This window comes from Erythrolamprus reginae, chromosome 3, assembly GCF_031021105.1.
Source record: "Erythrolamprus reginae isolate rEryReg1 chromosome 3, rEryReg1.hap1, whole genome shotgun sequence".
Taxonomy (NCBI): domain Eukaryota; kingdom Metazoa; phylum Chordata; class Lepidosauria; order Squamata; family Dipsadidae; genus Erythrolamprus; species Erythrolamprus reginae.
In genome coordinates this window covers 235,734,640-235,755,001 of record NC_091952.1, presented here as the reverse complement: position 1 = coordinate 235,755,001, position 20,362 = coordinate 235,734,640, and the positions used below count along the sequence as shown (strand labels likewise).

Below are 20,362 nucleotides of genomic sequence, written 5' to 3'. Positions count from 1 at the left end.
ACCCCCGAAAGTAAGACATAGGAGAAGTATCATAGAATTTCCTAATATAAGGCATCCCCCAAAAGTAAGGCATAGGAGACGTTTCATTTCGCAGCATTCCCGAACAGAATATATATAACACTGCTGTCCATAAATTGCATCCCTAAACGCTGCATCAATCAGATTTAAAACACATGCGGCTGCGTGTTTGGATGCGTTTTTGCTGCAGCAGGATATAGGATACAATTCATTGAAAAAAAAACAAGACATCCCCTGAAAATAAGACGTAGCACATCTTTGGGAGCAAAAATTAATATAAGACACCATCTTATTTTCAGGGAAACACGGTACAATACACAAGTACAGGCGAGTTTGATAGCCCATAGATTGTCACAGGAAAAACCATTGCCACAGATTCCAATATGGTCTTTCCAGGGATGCAATTCAATTTTTCTCCCTACTGGTTCTTTCGGCATGGCAGGGGAAGGATACTGCAAAATCTGCATTCCCACCCATGTTTTTTGCTCAGTTTAACATAGTTACCATTTAAAGGAATTGGTACAGAATTGGGAACATTACTATCTCACTTTCCATCACATGTTGACTAAATGCATAAAAGGCAGAATTAGGGAATAAGGCATATTAAATTCAACAAGGCTTTATTCAATAAAATCAAGCTTGGAAATGTACTGATAAGCATAGGCCTGGCATGTGTTTGTTGATATCAGTCCAATTAAATTAGAAGATTAGAGCCAAAGTAGTTCAACTGAAAGTAACATTGTGGCTAACATCGAATGCAAATGTTGGAGAACTACTTAGGGATTAACCTTGCCAAATAATAGATGGATTCTATATCTATTCATCATCATACTTCATTAATGTGTTCTGAATAACAAGTTGAAATCTCTGCTGCCAGCTGTAAAACAACTGTTCTATGAGCTAAAGATAACTAGGCAATGTTTGTTGTGTTCAATTCAGCCTAATATTTTTTAGACTATTTACTTTAGTCCCATTGAAATGTATTTATTTATTTTTTTGACTCTGGGAACAAGATTAATAGAATGCCTTACATGTAGCTAATAACAACAACAACAAATATATATTATTTTATAAGACCATAATATTTTTTTTGGTCTTTTAATGTCTCCATAATCCTTTGCATCGGGATAGAGTCAGGGCAACTGAATGGAGCTGAGTGTTTGCTGGCCGAATGCCCTTCCTGACGCCAATGCAGGGTTCACAGCTCACATTTACTCATAGTGCACAGAGAGAGAAATACTTGTCACTACTTAGGATCAAAGTCATAGTCTCTTAATTGTGAGGCAAGAGCTCAATCTCTAGACCACTGCAACACTCTTATAAGACCTGGATATGATTGTCTCAAATATTTGTCACAAAAGAATGGAAGCAGGAAGAAAATAAGCAACTTAGATTTCAGTTCTCAAGCCAATAAGGAAGAAGAGAAACAGTTGAGAGGGGGATAAATTTCTGTTGCATTTTATTAATTTATTTATTTATTTATTTATTTATTCAATTTTTATGCCGGCCTTCTCCTTATTCTCAGGTTACAAGTCTACAGAGAGGGGCGGCATACAAATCTAATAAATAAATACAAAATGTTAGCAGTAGCACTTTTCTTGTCACTTTTTTGCACACAATAAAATAGCTGTAAAATTATGCTGGGGGAAAAAGGATGCTAACAAAATTGATTCTTCGAAAAGTTGATGAACCTGGTTCATATTACTCTCATCTGTAGTCCTTAAGTTAATTGCATTGTCATATGCTAGTAAAGACCCATTTTTCTAATGGATATTTCCCATTTGTTCTTTTTGATAGCGGAAGATGCATGTGGAGGAACAATGGGGGGATCCAGTGGCGTCGTCTCTAGTCCTAATTTTCCAAATGAATACCACAATAATGCAGACTGTACATGGACAATTGTGGCAGAACCCGGAGACACCATCTCACTCATCTTTACAGATTTTCATATGGAAGAGAAATACGATTATCTGGAAATAGAAGGTTCTGAACCACCCACAATATGGTAAGTAAAATTATTTGTATTAAAATGGCAGCGAATTCATTCTGGAAAATTGCACCAAGGTGTATGATTTTTCCATGGTTTCATGTAAACGTCCTATAATTTTTTATTTGAACAAGACTTTTACTGAACTTAGGTAAAACAATATAAGTGTTCCTCAAATTATGACGACAATTGGAATGAGAATTTCCCTTGCTAAGTAAGGCAGTTGTTAAATGAGTTGTGTTCAATTTTACAACATTTATGTCATGGTTGTTACGCAAATCACTGCAGTTGTTAAATGAACTATGCAGTCATTAAGTGAATTTGAGTTTCCCCATTGGCATTGCTTGTTGGAAAACCAGAAGATTACAAATAGCAATCATGTAATCCTAAAATGCTACAGCCATTGTAAATATATTGGTTGCCAAGTGACCAAGTTTTGATCATATGACAATGGAAATGCTGTGACAGTCATAAGTATGAGGATCAGTCACTTCTTTTTTCACTGCTGTTAATACTTCAAACTGTTGCTAAAGAAATTATTACAACCTGTAATTATAATTGTATAACTGAATCCAACTTGAAGTTGTTTGTTGAAGTTTACTAATGTCATTTTAACTTTGCTTCAGTGTGCTGAAAATTAGTTGGACTGGATATGCTTTGTAAATTTATTTTAGAGTTCACTTTGGTGGATGAATTGTGATTTAACTTTAATTATTATTTTTAACATTTTCCTAAATGGCTCTGTCTAATTCACTATTTGCAAGTGTTTGTGTCTGTGTCCCTCTGTATAAGTATTTATGCATAGATAGCAAGATGCAACATGATAGATAGCTATCTGGACCGGGAGTCATTGTTCAAAGTCACTCATGCCCTCATCTCCTCGAGGCTTGACTACTGTAACGCTCTCTACATGGGGCTACCTTTGAAAAGTGTTCGGAAACTTCAGATCGTGCAGAATGCAGCTGCGAGAGCAATCATGGGCTTCTCTAAGTATGCCCATATTACTCCAACACTCCGCAGTCTGCATTGGTTGCCGATCAGTTTCCGGTCACAATTCAAAGTGTTGGTTGTGACCTATAAAGCCCTTCATGGCACTGGACCAGAATATCTCCGGGACCGCCTTCTGCCGCACAAATCCCAGCGACTGGTTAGGTCCCACAGAGTTGGCCTTCTCCGGGTCCCGTCGACTAAACAATGTCATCTAGCGGGACCCAGGGGAAGAGCCTTCTCTGTGGTGGCTCCGACCCTCTGGAACCAGCTCCCCCCTGAGATTAGGATTGCCCCCACCCTCCTTGCCTTTCGTAAACTCCTTAAAAACCCCCTCTGCCGTGAGGCATGGGGGAATTGAAACATCTCCCCCTTGCCCATGTTGTTTTGGTGTATGATTGATTGTGTGCTTGTTTTTTATATATGTTGGGGTTGCTTTTATGAATTTTTTAACCTAAAACTGTAATTAGATTGGTAAATATTAGATTTGTCAGTATGTACTGTTTTTGCCATTGTTATGAGCCGCCCCGAGGCTGCGGAGAGGGGCAGCATATAAATCCAATAAATCTAATCTAATCTAATCTAATCTAAATGATAGCTAGATGATAGCTAGCTAGCTAGAAGATAGATGATAGATAGATGGATAAAAAGAGAAGAAGAGGGAGAGAGGGAGGGATGTGGGAGGGGAGCGAGAGAGATAGATAGATAGATAGATAGATAGATAGAGAGAGAGAGAGAGAGAGAGAGAGAGAGAGAGAGAGAGATTGCATAGCAGCCATATATGTGGTGGACACACCATGGCTATTATGGATTATCTGTTCAGTGAAAGGTGGTATTAATGTTGGATTGTTCTGAAAATCTATGATCAGTTTTAGTTCTGTGAGTGAGCTGAGATTCTGACCATCAATTTAATCAACTCAATTATACTGTATAAAACATCTAGCCATATGTTAGATGAATATTACAGCTGCTGTCTAAAAGGTAGTTAATTGCTACTAATTAGATTGACTTTGTATAGTTTAATGCTTCTCCAAGATAACAAATGCACATACTTTTTAAAATGGAATTAATAATGATCAAGGACAAGTAGTAGGGTTATTTTCTACACCTTTTGTGTAGTTTATGCTTGATGTACAACATAGATATGCTAATAGTGTCTTGTCTATCTAGCCCAGGAATTTGGAAACCAATTTCAATTTGACAAGTATTGATAGTGATTATGTTCGTGTAATTTTGCAAATTTCAAACTTGTGCCTAATTCCCCCATTGTGTATACAGTGATCCCCCGTTTATTGCGTCCCCAACCATTGCGAACAGGGTACTTCGCGATTTTTCCACCCGGAAGTCAAAATACCATCTACGCATGCGTGCCCGTTTTTTCTATGGGCACGCATGCGTAGATGGCAACCGGGAGATCAGCTGCTGGGCGGCTTCCCTGAGTCTTCCCCCTCTTGCTGGCGTCAGCGAGGAGTTTCCCCACAGCCCACGCAAACTCCTCGCTGCCGCCCGCCCTTCGCCCGCCCACGCCGTTCATTCTCGCCGCTTTTGAGCTGAGTCCGGAATCGAATTTGCTCCCGGACTCAGCTCGAAAGCGCCGAGAACCAGCGTGGACAAGCCGTTCCTTGGCGCTTGCTATCGGCGCTTTTGAGCTGAGTCCGGGAGCGAATTCGCTCCCGGACTCAGCTCGAAAGCGCCGAGAGCCAGCGCCCCCCGGACCCCCAACCCGGGTTTGGGGGGCTGCTAGGAAGCCCTCCATGCCGGCGGCAAACAGCCGCGCCGCCCCCAATCTTCGGCTCCTCGCTAGCGCTGTGGGAGTAAAAACACCATCTGCACATGCGCAGATGGTGTTTTTACTTCCGCAGCGCTATTTCGCGAAAACCCGCTCATTGCGGGGGGTCCTGGAACGGAACCCTCGCAACGAGCGGGGGATCACTGTAATATGAATCAGGATACATGTTATTATTTTGCATGTTTATCTGATGATTAAAGAGATCATAACAGGCTATAATTAATATATATTATTGTACTGTATTTTTACTGTATTTTTCATACTAGAGACATAACAAAGACTTGATTTTGATTTTTTAAAAACTTTCTAAAACATTAGAAATGTATAGTTATTGTGATGCAATTGCCATTGGTTTCTCTTTTCAATTCATGTGAAATCTGATGTTATCAATTATTTGTGCTATATTTATTAATCACTAATATGTCAAATTTAGAAGAACACGAATTGATGGTCGTTGCATCACAATTGTACAATTTGCTTTTTAAAGTGCCCTATCTGAGTGGATTTTTAATTAGATTCTAATTATATAACAAGAATAACATATATTGAATTATTTATCTAATCAATATTTCTTGCAATATATTAATATATAATAAAATTATTGTTACTAAGAATTTCATTTAAAGTTTGTAAAGGCACAAAACCAGTATAAAATGACACTTAGAACAAAAAAATGTTTATGTATACCTTTTGAGAAACTCCATAATATTTTTGATATCTTTTATTACCAGGAATATTCTAACTATTTCAAATAAGGCCATACTGCAGTATTAATTTGCCAATAGATATTATTCCATGATATAGAATTAAGATAGTTATGTTCTGTGAAACAATGATATAACTGAAATTGACTGACTAATGAATTGGAAATAAAGTTTTGAACAATAAAGTATTGTTGATTAATGAATTGAATTGTTTGATGAATGTAGGTTATATTTCATTAATCTTATTTAAGCAGCTGCTATGTATACTATATTAATAACCTAAATTCAAAATCTTGGAAGTCTCATTCAGTAGGAGTCACATTTTGCCAGCAATTGCAAATAACCTGACTACCTAATAGAAAACCTGATGAAAAATAAATGTACTAATAGTTATTAATCAGAACTACAAATCTTTCATGCATATTAAACATCCATTTTGGTCTTCAGAAGAAAATGTGATTAGGAATCTAGTAAGGGGATGCAGTGGCATAGTGACTTTGATGGTGGGCTCTCTTGGGCCACAGATGGTTGGCAGTCTGGCAATTCAAGCCCATGACACCACATTAAAGAGTGAGCTCCTATCCTTTGACCCTAGCTCCTGCCCACTTAGCAGTTCAAAAGTATATAAAAATGCCAGTAGAAAAACAGATTAATTAGGAAAAGATAGCAGTTTTCATGTGGAAGCAGGAGCAAATGCTGGACCTGCCTATATGCAAGGCTAATGAGATCTCTTCTCTATTCTCCCATTAAAGAGATCCAGCAAAGAATCATCCCCAGAGAAAAATCATCCAGATGCCCCAAGCTCTATGGCCTCCCCCAAGATAAACAAAGAAGGAACACCACTCAGACCCATAGTCAGCTCCAGAGTTTCACCCCTACAGAATCTTGCCAAATTTCTTGCCAAACAACTTCAGCCCTGCACAGAATCGATCACCTCACATGTACATAACTCATTCCACTTCATAGAAATCACAACAGAATCTACACCCAGCGACCTTTCCATGAGCTTTGATGTCATATCCCTCTTCACCCATGTGCCTATTAAAGAACCCCTAACAGCTATCCAAAACATTTTGAAACCAATGCCTTAGATAAATCTGAACACAAACACAAACTCTGGCTTAGATGACACAGGGGTGCGCTACTGCCCGGATGGGAGGGGGGGGAACGCAGTGGGGTAGCGAAAATAGAGGTCCACCCCAGAGCACCCAATTTGCAGGTCACTCCTGTGTGGGGCTCTTCAGGGGTCAGTCAACTAAACAATGTTGTTTGGCGGGACGCAGGGGAAGAGCCTTCTCTGTGGCAGCCCCGGCCCTTTGGAACCAACTCCCCCCAGAGATTAGAATTGCCCCCACCCTCCTTGCCTTTCATAAGCTTCCTAAAACCCACCTCTGCCATCAGGCATGGGGGAACTGAGATATTCTTTCCCCCTAGGCCTTACAATTTATGCATGGTATGTTCGTATATATGTTTGGTTTTATAATAAGTTTTTTTAAGTTGTTTGGTATTGGATTGTTACATGCTGTTTTTTGTCACTGTTGTTAGCCGCCCCGAGTCTGCGGAGAGGGGCGGCATACAAATCAAATCAAATCAAATCAAATCAAATCAAATCAAATCAAATCAAATCAAATCAAAAATATCTAATGAAACCACTGGGTGGGAGGTAGTGAAGGTACTGGAGGCTGCTGGGTAGTTTTGTAGTATGGCCAGTGCATGATTTATCCAGCCTGTGGGCTGAAAATTTAGACATGCTACTCCATGCTATGCAGTTACACGTTCTGCTCCCCCTGAAAGGGAGAGAAGAGGATAAGATAGGAGAGGCTTCTGTAGGGCAAGCCTAAGGAGAGAAGGGTATAGTAAAGGATTAATGGGGCCAGCCTGAGGGAGAGAAGGGGATAGGAGAGGGTCAGTGGGGTCAGGCTGAAGGAGAGAAGGGGCATAGGAGAGGAGATACTTCTGTAGGACAAGCCTGGGGGAGATAAGGGGAGATGAGAGGAGGGGATTATGTGGGGCAAGCCTGACAGAGAGAAAGGGAGAGAAGGAGAGAGGAGATGATAGATGGATGGATGGATGGATGGATGGATAGATGGATGGATGTGTGTGTGTGTGTATATGTCATATGCTAAAACAAAATAAATGGATAAATTAGATATCTAATACTAAACTGTGAGTTAGTGGGCTTTGCTTTTCATTTTGACAAAATCAATTGCACAGATCAAATCTTTGCTCTCAAAGGACTGGCTGAAGCGGGTAATATTAGGCTCAGCAAAGCATGGATAAGATTGCTTTCTTATTTCTCAAAATGTAATGAATTTCATGGAGTTCTTTCAAATGGAAATATTGCACTGAAAGCAAGGACAAGTACAGTTTAGGTGAGAAGAATCAACCCAGCGCTGAAGTGAGAACATTAGGAATAAAATATTTCAACAAGATCTGCCTTAAACAACTCACCATGGGTCTGACTGGGGATTTACACTTACACTTTTCAGGGTTATGTTTTTACCTCAGGCTAGCATTAAGTATGCCTTTCTGAAACTTGTATGTTTGTTGCTTCTTTGGTTTGGGAGCTACATGGAATTTGACAGTGAGATGATGTCAGGTTTTACTAATACTTCATCTGTATTTTTTTTTAAATTTTTCCTGCTATGCAATGAATATGCATTTGTGAAAGAATGTTTGAGAATGGTAAGCTGAAATAAATTTAAGACACTCATCATAAAGTCAATTAGATTCGACTGGAAATAATTCCACTGCCCTGGATTACTTAGATGGGGAAAGGAAGTTTATTTGTGCATTTATGGTTTTAATTGTCATATTGTTTGCCGCCTCAGAGGCAATTATACTGAGATGACGGTCCAAAGATGGGCTACAAGAATGGTGGAAGGTCTTAAGCATAAAACGTATCAGGAAAGACTTAATGAACTCAATCTGTATAGTCTGGAGGACAGAAGGGAAATGGGGGACATGATCGAAACATTTAAATATGTTAAAGGGTTAAATAAGGTCCAGGAGGGAAGTGTTTTTAATAGGAAAGTGAACACAATAACAAGGGGACACAATCTGAAGTTAGTTGGGGGAAAGATCAAAAGCAACATGAAGAAAATATTATTTTACTGAAAGAGTAGTAGATCCTTGGAACAAACTTCCAGCAGACGTGGTAGATAAATCCATAGTAACTGAATTTAAACATGCCTGGGATAAACATATATCCATCCTGAGATAAAATACAGAAAATAGTATAAGGGCAGACTAGATGGACCATGAGGTATTTTCTGCCGTCAGACTTCTATGTTTCTATGTTTCCATGAGTAGCTAGAGAAATTGAATAAAATAATTAAATAAAAGCTAGAGTCCTCCAGCTGGAATTTGGGATTCTAGTTATTGCCACAGTCAGGAGTCTGGTATGACTACCTCAAATAATATGCAAAAGGCCATACATGTTTCAGTTTAAACTCAGATCCAAGGTGCTATGCATACTTTCAGTTTTAATGACTGCCACAGCAAGATTATTCACATCACCACTTAAGTGAGTCAATTATCCATGGTGAAAAGATTCAGATTTGTCAATGATTTCTCACACAATTACACTGTTCAGACATATCTGTAGCCTAATTATTTTAAAAGCCTAATTTACTCCAGTCATTAGTGGGATTTAAAAAAAAAAATATACATCATTTGTCTTTTGTACAGCAATTTGGTGACTTTATCCTATACTTGAAAAAACATGTTGTTTGTTTTCTTCACATTTTTAAGGAGGGAAGATGTTTAGATAAGTAAGATGGTTAAATATATACAGATCAAAACTGTTTGTTTCCCAAGTACATTCCATAAATTATAACACAACATTAAAATGCTAATTTAATAATGGTTAATTTGAAGTTGCAGATTGAAGGCACTCTATCCCAAATTTGTCATTCATATTGTGGGACGAGATCAATGTATTTTGTTATGCAAAAGCACCTCACCATATGTTAGGAAAAAATAGATCTACAAAATTTAATTAGCTCAGATTTCTTAATTAGATGTATTATGTTAATATTTTTATCCCTTTAGAGTAGTATTGAAATTCAACTCCTAATTGCTTATACATGCAAATAATACTCTCTGTCAACGAAAGCTTATGTGCTGTTTTACTTTAGATAGAATTAATCTAGTAAAATCCTATTAAAACTAAATGCAGGTTTACAAAGTTTGTTGTAGATCAGAGGTCCCCGAATTTGGCAACTTTAAGACTTGGCTGGGATATCTATGATATCATAGATGATGACCTCTAATATTTTGATTGACAAACATTTTTCTCTGACTGTAATACTACTGAAGACTACTACAAAATATTTTTGCTTGAAATGCAGAAAGGCATTAAATTATATGTAACACTAATTATCACCAAAACCGAGAAAAACAAATTACCCATAAAAATAAGGAAGCTCCAATCCAAAAAAAGGATCCAAAAAAAGCGGAAAAACAAAACTGTCTACATTGCTAACTTTAAAAGCCACTACAAAAATCTATGCTACCAATTAAAGACCGAATGTATCAATTATCACATCAATCAAAAAGAAAACGTTCTGTGCACAAATTCCACACATGCCTTCTACAACTTTGTAAACAACAAACTAAAAGACTTGAGATCCATCCCACCCCTCAAAGGACCAAATGCTATTAAAGCTGTTCTGTCTGGGTTCCCCCAGACCTCAACACCAACTGGAAAAAACAGCCAGACACTCTGGTAAAAGCAAAAGTACTTTATAGCTGGAAAAAATAAACACAGAGGAAAACCTGTTCTTCCCAACAGACAGGCTATAATACTTTACAGCAGAGTCCTGATGTCCAGACAATACAGCAAGCTTCTTGCTGGCACACCCACCCCAAGGTTTCAGTAGTCAAAGGCACAAACCAGGATTCCAAGACGCCAAAGTTCACAGCCAGGTCCCAAGACTCTCAAAGATAAAACTCCACAAGCCAGGAAGGGTGGGTCTGCCTTTTAGCCTTTCCAAAGAGCACCACACCCAAACCCAGCTGTTGCCTCTTTAATGCTGAAAGTACCTAGCCAATTGGTCCCTTCGCTGTGTAGCTCTTCTCTGTCGCAGATCAATTATGGCTTGTGCATTTTCCTCTAAGGAATCCAGGCTGCTTGCTGGGGAGAGCTCCCTCTGGGGGGACTCTGGCTGTCCTCCCTCTTCTTCAGCCTGGGATTCCTCCTCCTCGTCTGCCTGCACCTCCTGTTCCTCATCCTCTCCCTCTGAGCTGGAAACCGACAGAAGATCAGCCGTTCCCTGAGGGGCCTCAGACGGAACCACAACAAAAGCCAACCTCTTTAACACATTCTTCAGCCCCATCTTTGTAAACAGCAATGGCTCATGCCCAATATTTCCTAGTCACAACCTAAACAATTGCAATGATCTATCACAAATTGATTTTGCAGAAGATAATGTTGGAAAAGGATTACACAACCTAAAACTTTCTCTATCCATTGGACCTGACAATCTATGTGCCACGCCTACCAAGCCCTGCCCACAGAACCGGTAGTAAAAAAAAATAGCATTGAGCCACTGATTACAAGCTATACCAGTGCTTCACTATTTTGATCTTTGTAGATATAAATACATCACAGTGTCTAAATACCTTTTCTAAGGCTTTCATAACTACTATACCAAGTGCTAGTCTGCAGACTGCAGTCCATGTCTTGGTTTATTCTGACATGCAGTTTGTTTTCTTCCATTTCTCAATAATTGGCATTTATTCTCAATGTCTTGTTTAAGTACATTTCAAAGTCCCTCTGGTTCTCTACCATAAAATTTAGAGTAAAAACTGATGAACATAAGATTATGCAATTGATGTTATTCAGTAATTAATTGCATTGTAACCAAGCATTGTTCTAGATGTAGTTTTCCAAGCAATAGCAGTAGCACTAGACTTATATACCACTTCATAGTGCTTTACAAGCCCTAATTGGTTTGCAGACTCAGCATATTGCCCCCAACAATCTGAGTCAGTGGTGGGCTTGAAATTAGATCACAACTGGTTTGCATACACACTTGCGCACATGTGCAACACTTCTGCAGATGCACAGAAGTGTCCTGGGTGAGTGGCAGATCCTCCACTGCCATTCCCATTTCCTCCATTTCCTTATACAATGCTATTTAGTATTCCAATATACTTCTAGGTTCTTTTCTGGCTATAATATTCATCTCCACATGAACTAAGAATAATTTATGGTCAGTTTTGGTAATTTCTTTGTTGTTACCTGGAGACAAGGCCCTGAATGGCAATACATATCCTTCCTGCAAGGTGTCTTATTGAGTCTACACACAGATGCTTCAGTTCCCTCCAGCAGGGTATCATTTACCATCATGTCACAGCTGTTCTTTCCTAAGATGCTTCTTCAATTTCTTCAAGGTCTATCAAGTGTCAGTAGCAAGTTTCACTTAACCAGCTATTAATTGTCTTAGGAGAGGGAGAGAGAGAAAGAGAGGGGGGATGAGGGAGGGAGAGAGAGAGAGGGAGAGATTATGCAATTGATGTTATTCAGTAATTAATTGCATTGTAACCAAGCATTGTTCTAGATGTAGTTTTCCAAGCAATAGCAGTAGCACTAGACTTATATACCACTTCATAGTTTTTCTTTTTCTCTATTGTTCTATTCGCTCTTCTGTACCTTTGGAGAACTTTAAATGTCCTGTCCAAGAAATTCTTGTTTTTCTTGACTCATTGCAATGCATAAACTCTTAAAACAATTTCACTTTGCCATATATATGAGTTGGGCAGGTGGGAAGGTGTATTCAGCAATTGTATAGGAAGGATAGAGTACAGAGAAGGGGAGGTGGAATAGCCATTTATGTCAAAGAAAGTCTAAAAGCAACATTAATTCAAAATACAGGAAAGGAATGTCTAAAAGGAACACTAATTCAAAATAAATAGCTGGAGACTCTCTGGGTTTGCATTCAGACCCATTGTCCTCCAGGGCGATCTGAGGATTATGACAACAAGATGGTGGATGAAATTACCCAAATGGCAGTAAAGGGAGATATTGTGGTTATGGGTGATTTCAACATGCCTGATGTTGATTGGAATATCCCTAATGCCCTTACATGCAAAAGTAAGAATATAGTAGAGGTCCTTACAGGAGCAGCTCTGGCACAGCTGGTTAAGACACAAACTAGAGGGGAGAATATTCTAGATTTAGTTTTTATGAATGGGAATCGGGTTTCATAGGTTTAGGTGGGAGAAAATTTAGGTTGCGGTGACCTCTTATGTTTCTGGTTTGATGTAAAAACTGATTGTGAGCAATCCTATACTACAACCAAAGTATTGGATTTCAGAAAAACAAATTTCAATGAAATGGGGGAATATTTAAATAATGAATTAAAGGGGAGGGATAAAATGGCAGGAGTGAGCACCCAGTGGACTGTATTAAAAAAGACCATCTTAAAATCCACTGGACTATATGTAAGGGAAATTACTAAAGATAAAAGGAAGAAGAAACCACTATGATTTAGTAATGAAGTAAGGGCTATAGTCAATGCAAAAAGGTCTGCCTATAGGAGGTATAAAGAGTCTGGAAGTATAGCTGACAGAGAGAAGTGTATAAAATGAGACAGAAGGAGGCAAAACAGATAATATATGCTGCTAAAGCTTCAAAAGAGGAAGAAATTGCCAAATCTGTAAAGAAGGGGGATAAAACCTTCTTCAGATATATTAGTGATAGGAAGAACTGCAGCATCACAAAGCTTAGTACTGGAGATAATACATATATTGATGGGAATAAGGAGATCACCGACCATTTGAATAGCTACTTCTGTTCAGTTTTCCCAGAAGGCAGCTTAAAATATAATACTATGGATAGATATAGCATTGCTTCCAGCTGTAGGGATTCAGTTCCAGTGGTCTCAGAGACCAGTGTATTAGAAGAATAAATAAGGCAATGGGACCAGATGGCATCCACCCCAGAGTTCTTAAAGAACTCAGATCTGTGATTGCTACCCCCCTGACTGATTTGTTTAACCAATCCCTTTTAACAGGAGATGTTCCTGATGATTGGAGAATGGCCAATGTTGTGCCTATCCACAAGAACAGCAGTAGACAAGAAGCTTGTAACTACAGGCCAGTTAGCTTGACATCAGTTAAAATGATGGAGACTCTACTCAAAAAAAGGATAAATCAGCACCTAAAAACCAATAACTTATTGGACCCAAACCAGCATGGCTTTACTGAGGGCAAATCATGTCAGACTAACCTCATTGATTTCTTTAACTATGTCACATGGTGTTGGATGAAGGTGGTGCTGTGGATATTGCCTATCTGGACTTCAGCAAAGCCTTTGATACGATTCCACACAAAGAGCTGATAGAAAACTAGTGAAGATTGGACTTAATCCCTGGATAGTTCAGTGGATTTTCAGACAGCTGAAGCATAGATATCAGAAGGTTGTTGTTAATGTCAAGTATTCTGAGCAGAGCCTGGTTACAAGCGGTATGCCACAAGGGTGTGTTCTGGGTCCTATTCTTTTTAATATCTTTGTGAGTGACATAGGGGAAGGTTTGGTAGGGAAGGTTTGCCTATTTGCCGATGATTCTAAAGTGTACAATAGGGTTGATATTCCTGGAGGCGATTTTCACCGGTTTTTTGCTTCTGAGCATGCAAAAATATCAATGAAAATTGCCAATATCTCACAGGCACTTGCATCCTCATGCAAGATTTTGTTTGCTGCGCATGCACAGAAGCCAAATCTCATGCCAATTGGTGCACATGCACCCACCAGACGTGTGCGTGTACGCTATGGCCTTAGAGAGCGCACTGGTAGCCCCTAAGTTGGGCAGCCCTTCAGTGCTTAAACCACAAAATAAAATGCATAATTTGCAGTGATATGTATAGCTAAAGTGCTCCTTTCACTTAACCCGCCCCCATCACGATAGAAGATAATGACTATGTATTAATGTCATCTGTTTTGTTGCTGTCAAGTATGATACGCTAGTAAAAACTGTTTTAAAGTTAGCTTAGGTTTTATTTCAAGTCAATTGTAAATAATTCTGCCCATTTATTTGTGAAAGTGTAAAAATATTTCTTAGATTTTAGAGACAATATGACATTCTGTTTGTGCTTTTTAACACTGCATAGCACTAAAGGATTTTAAGTTTTTAATGTAACTCCATATGATCTGTACAAAAATATCCTTCTTACTCAAGCAACATAAAAACAACATATTTAATACTCTATATTGAATCTACAGCATGCCCGTAGGGAAAAGAAAATATACATATGGAATGTTGTAAGGCCAAAGCTGTGATGATTAATATTTAGGTACGAGAAAGTAGGGATCCTGAATTATGTAGCAAAGGGGTTTAGAACTCTGGGGATATTAAAATTAAGTTGTAATATATTTGGTGATTTGCTAGTCAAAGAAAAAAGATCCAAATACATCTTCTTCCGCTACCTAAAGAAATTCACATACAGTGTATGAGAGGTTTGTAGCCCTTCCAGGCACACTGAGACAATATATGCCATGAAAATATATTTTGTGAGGGCATGAGCCCAAACAATAATATCAATTTATCAAAGTGGAAACCAATTAGATTGCTTCACAGCAGCCTCCCAAGATGGTCTTTGTTATACTAAATTTTCTCCCAAACTTCTAATCTTTATGTTTTGAAAGCTGTTATGATGAACCTTTCTATACTTACAGTGGCTTTCTCTGTAACACTCAATGTAACTTAAATATTTAGAATATTGGAGACAGTCTGATAATAACATAGACAGCCAGAAAAGAAACAATGGGTCCTTAAACAATCCAATGATCAATTCAAGGCTCAAATTATCCCACTTTGGACATATCAGTTAGGTCCCACAGAGTGGATCTTCTCCGGGTCCCGTCAACTAAGCAATGTCGCCTGGCGGGACCCAGGGGAAGAACCTTCTCTGTGGCGGCCCCAGCCCTCTGGAACCAACTCCCCCCAGAGATTAGAATGGTCCCCACCCTCCTTGCCTTTCGTAAACAACTTAAAACCCACCTCTGCCACCAGGCATGGGGGAATTGAGATCCTCTTTCCCCCTAGGCCTTTACAATTCTATGCATGGTATGTATGTATGTATGTATGTTTGGTTTTTATATTAATTGATTTTTAATCATCAATACCAAATTACTATTGTACACTGTTTTATTGTCGCTGTTAGCCGCCCCGAGTCTCTGGAGAGGGGCGGCATACAAATCCAATAAATAAATAAATAAATAAATAAATATCATGCAAAAAACTAGAAGTCTGCAGAAAAAAACAAAAGGAAAGATGAGAAAAGAATGAACAGTAGAATGAACAGAATGGACTAAATTACAGTGACAACGGATGCACCGTTGGAAGTCATGGAGCATCAGGCTGGAATTTGAAAAAAATGTGATCTCAAAGAGTTAATTCTGACTTGATTATACAAAGAAATTTTTGGATGATGTTAGGAACTACTGTATTTGCTTTGTAATTATGTTTATTCTCCTTCTGTCTCTTCTCTTCTCCCTCTATATTTAAGAATCTTAGGAAACTAAAGACACACATTTTTAAAAGAGAGGGAAGGTAGGGGTGAAATTCAAAAAAAAATCCTTACAGGTTCTCTGTGTGTGGCTTGGTGGGCATGGCAGGATATTGCAAAATCTCCATTCCCATCCCACTCTGAGGCCAGGCAGGGGTGGTCTCTCAACTAGTCAAAATTTCCGCTACTGGTACTGCAGAACATATCAGAATCTGCTGAATTTAACACCCAAGGGAAATATATTATATTATCATATCAGATTATGTTACATTCATTATATTAGAATGATTTTAGCTAAATGGGTAGATGTGAACATTATATCACAGTATTTTAGGTTTATATAAATATTGCATGAGTGAGTTTCTTGGCACTTATAAGAGAAATGTTTCCAACTACTGCAAGTCATCCTAAATTATATTTGGTAATACATGAAATAATAGAGGAATGAAGGGAATACATTTGTGTACATAAATAGAGATTTATTCCCAATTTAATATTAGCAATTCTGTCATTTCTGTGGTTCTGGTGGTAACTTAGAATAAATTTTCATACCTTAATATTCTGTTTATCATTGTAAATAACAGTTTATTTCAACCAAATATAAAGAAAAGCAACAACATTACAGAGTCAATTTCTCTTTCTCTCCGTCTCTCTCTCTACCTCCTGGTTTCCATCTGGTATTGTATTATCTTTTTAAAAGGTGGCTAGTCTTTGAATGTATGCTTTAAATATAAATAGCAAATAATAAAATAAAATATATGCCAGATTCATAGAAGAAACATCCCTGTATCAGACACTACACTGTAGTTGTCAGAATAATTTTATTTGAAAAACTTTGTTTTTGTATACTATAAATACTATCCAGATATGTAAAATCACAGTTAAAAGCTCAACATTGGAATTAACTTCATTCATGCAATGTGTCCTTCTCCTCTTCAATGGGTCCTGGTTTGCTTTCACCACTCCCCCATTTCCTCCCACCCACCATGGCAACCATATTCTCCAAACTAATCCATCCATACCAGGGACAAAAACTTCCCATTGTCTTACTAACCATCAGTGGGAGGTACACTGAGCACCTTGGGACACTGTAGTATCATCAGATCCAAGCTACCAATTCGTCCATACATTCATACAAATTGACAGTTCCTCCATACATTCATACAAATTGGAGTATCCCACATTCATATTCACAACCTTGCTCACTGTCGCTCACCCAGCTACAGGTACCCTACCTTGCCATTACCACTAGCTGTAAGAGGGTTTTCCTCATTCACCCAGCCTGATTCGTCTTCTAACTCTCATCCTAAAGGAGGAATCAATCATTCACAATAACAATTCAGCAAGATTTACATTATTTCAGCTTCCTTCTTTTTCCTAATTCCTATTATCCTTTTCCTCCCACTTAGGACTGTATGACTGTAACTTGTTGCTTGTATCCTAAGATTTTTATTAATATTGATTGTTTCTCCATTGCTTGTTTGACCCCTCTGACAATTATTAAGTGTTGTATCACATGATTCTTGACAAATATATCTTTTTCTCTTATGTACACTGACATCATGTGCACCAAGACAAATTCCTTGTGTGTCCAATCACAGTCGGCCAATAAAGAATTCTATTCTATTCTCGCAAAGGGGCGGCATACAAATCCAATCAATCAATCAATCAATCAATCAATCAATCAACCAATCCCTTCCATTACAGTACATTACATTAAATCATACTGTCCTTACTATTTGCACCACTCTCCTGAGAATTACCATTCTCAGAGAATGTTTAATGTGCATGTGACTTGAGTGTTGTATGTCTAACATTCAAAGCAATTGTTTTTCTATTTTATTTTTAAAAAGTGTTATATGGATATGTCGGGAGAAACATAAAAGTAAGTTGAATGTGGAGTTATTTAAGAAGAAGTGGACTATAAAACATGATAAGGTTAAGAATGAGTAAGTGTTGAATAAATGTGGATTGAATATAGAAATTGAAGAAGTGTGTGAATGAGGGAAAAAAGAATGATGATCAAATGGTAAAATAAATATAGAGAAGAAGAATGACTGTCAAGAAGAAAAATTGAAAGAGTCATAACTGGATAACTTGATGAGATCCTTGAAAAGGGTGAAATAGGAAGTTTAAATTGCAAAAGGCAACTTTGCTTTGTGTGTGTGTGTGTGTGCGCGCACCTGAAGAGAGAGAGAGTGAAAGCAAGAGAAAACACATATAGTTGAAAACAGAGAAGTACAGTGATCCCTCGATTATCGCGAGGATTACGTTCCAAGACCTCTCGCGATAATCGATTTTCCGCAGTATAGTGGTGCGGAAGTAAAAACACCATCTGCGCATGTGCGCCTTTTTTCCATGGCCGCGCATGCGCAGATGGTGGAGGCGGGGAGCAACGAGAGTGCGGAAGCCGACAGATTGCTTTGAATGCCGGCTGCCCCTGCCCCCCCAGCACCCGCCCGCCCGCCATTCGCCACCCGCCCGGCTGCTCGCTCGCCGCTCGCCCGTTCACCCACCCGGCCGCTTGCTTGCCCGTTCACCCGCCCGCCGTTTGCAGCTCGAGAGCAAGAGGGGGAGAGATAGAGAAAGAGAGAGAAGGAAAGAAAGAGATGAGAGGGGGAGGAAGAGAGTGTGAGAGAGGAAGAAGCAAGATAGAGAAAGAGAGAGAGAAAGAAAGATGAGAAAGGAAGGAAGAGAGTGAGAGAGAGGAAGAAAGAGAGAGAGAGAAGAGTGGAAGGAAGAGAGAGAGAAATGATAGAAAAAAGGGGAGAAAAAAAGAGAAATGAGAAAATGATTGAAGCAGAGAATGACAGGAAAGAAAGAGAAAGAGACAGAGAAGTGACTCTTGGTGATGACGTATGACGTCATCGGGTGGGAAAAACCGTGGTATAGCAAAAAAACCGTGGAGTATTTTTTAATTAATATTTTTTGAAAAACCGTGGTATAGCGTTTTGCAATAATCGAGATCGCGAAAATCGAGGGATCACTGTATAGTGAATAATACTGTATTTAATGAAGCTGCTATAAATAAAGGCCAGAAATGAGACCAATTTGAGACTAGTTAGCCAAGACAATGTGACTTCTAATACTGCTTTAGGGATGCAAGTCAGCTGGGTGGCCTTGGGTCAATCACATTCTCTCAGCCAGTGGTGGGTTGTTTCCAGTTCGGACTGATTCTTAGAACCAATAGTGCCATTGGTGGGAGCAGGGGTGGGCTACTGCCCAGATGGGAGGGGGGGGAAATGCATTGGGTTGTCGGAAAAGGAGCTCCACCCCAGAGCACCCAATTTGCACTGAAAGATGTTGAAAGAAAATGCAGGGCGTCCTGCATAAGCCACGCCCACAGTGTGATAGTAAAAATTTTGGTAGCCCTTCACTGGGTGGGAGGTTCTATCCACCCGCCCGGGATGCTTCCGCGTATGTGCAAGTGTGCATACAAACTGGTAATAAAGGGTTTTAGAACCCACTACTATCTCAGCCCAACCGACCTCATAGGGTTCTTATTGTGTGGAAAATAGGAGGTGGAGAGAGTATTGTGCGACTTTATTGCCTTGGGTTATTTATTAAAATAATAAAAAATGGAGTATAAAATAAATAAATACAGAGCAGCATACAAATCTAATAAATAGATAGATAGATAGATAGATAGATAGATAGACAGACAGACAGACAGACAGACAGACAGACAGACAAATGTATATCTTCTTTTTTCTTACCACTTGCTTTAAATACATCAAATTCATTTGTTTGTTTTTATTTATTTGTCATTTATTTATTATTCATTATTCATTGTTTTTTTTATCATTTTATGCTTTTTCTATGTTCTGTATAAAGGTACCAAGAAAAAATAAATAAAAACGAGGCTACCGTGAGTTCTAGTCCTTTCTTAGGCCCCTTTTCAAATTATGTCTGTCTACAGTTTCAGATTTTTTTTGGGGGGGTGGGGGGCAGGGACTGATACTTTTTGTATTTTTTAATTTGTTAAAGGCTTTATTTGCCTTTAATGAATTGCACTAAATACAATTTCAAATAGGTACTCCGTTTTTAAACACCACTGGTGGTCAGCATAGCTTACTCCCAAGTAAATCAATATGAGATTGCATCCTGAGAGTAACTGCTTGTTCTGATTCATTACTGCATTATTTTTCTTCTTTCATGAGACAAATAATAATGTTTCTTCAGTACTTAAATCCCAAGTTTTATGTTGCGTGCACTCCTAGATTGTAGTTGCCTTAAAATCTGTCCCCTCTAGAATGAAGGCATATTAGATCAGCAAATAATCTACCAGGAGAGATATATATCATTACTCTTTTCCAGTAATTGTGTAATCAAATAAAAGCTCTCTGAACTTCTTAGCAACAA

General features: G+C 38.7%; 1 protein-coding gene across 1 annotated transcript in view; it reads left to right on the top strand.

The window, feature by feature from the left end:
- The window catches only part of CSMD3 (CUB and Sushi multiple domains 3), a 615,639-nt gene that overhangs the window by 139,070 nt on the left and 456,207 nt on the right, over nt 1-20,362 (top strand). Inside the window, 1 exon segment of the mRNA XM_070748648.1 lies at nt 1,816-2,023. Within this exon segment, the coding sequence (XP_070604749.1) occupies nt 1,816-2,023 (208 nt within the window).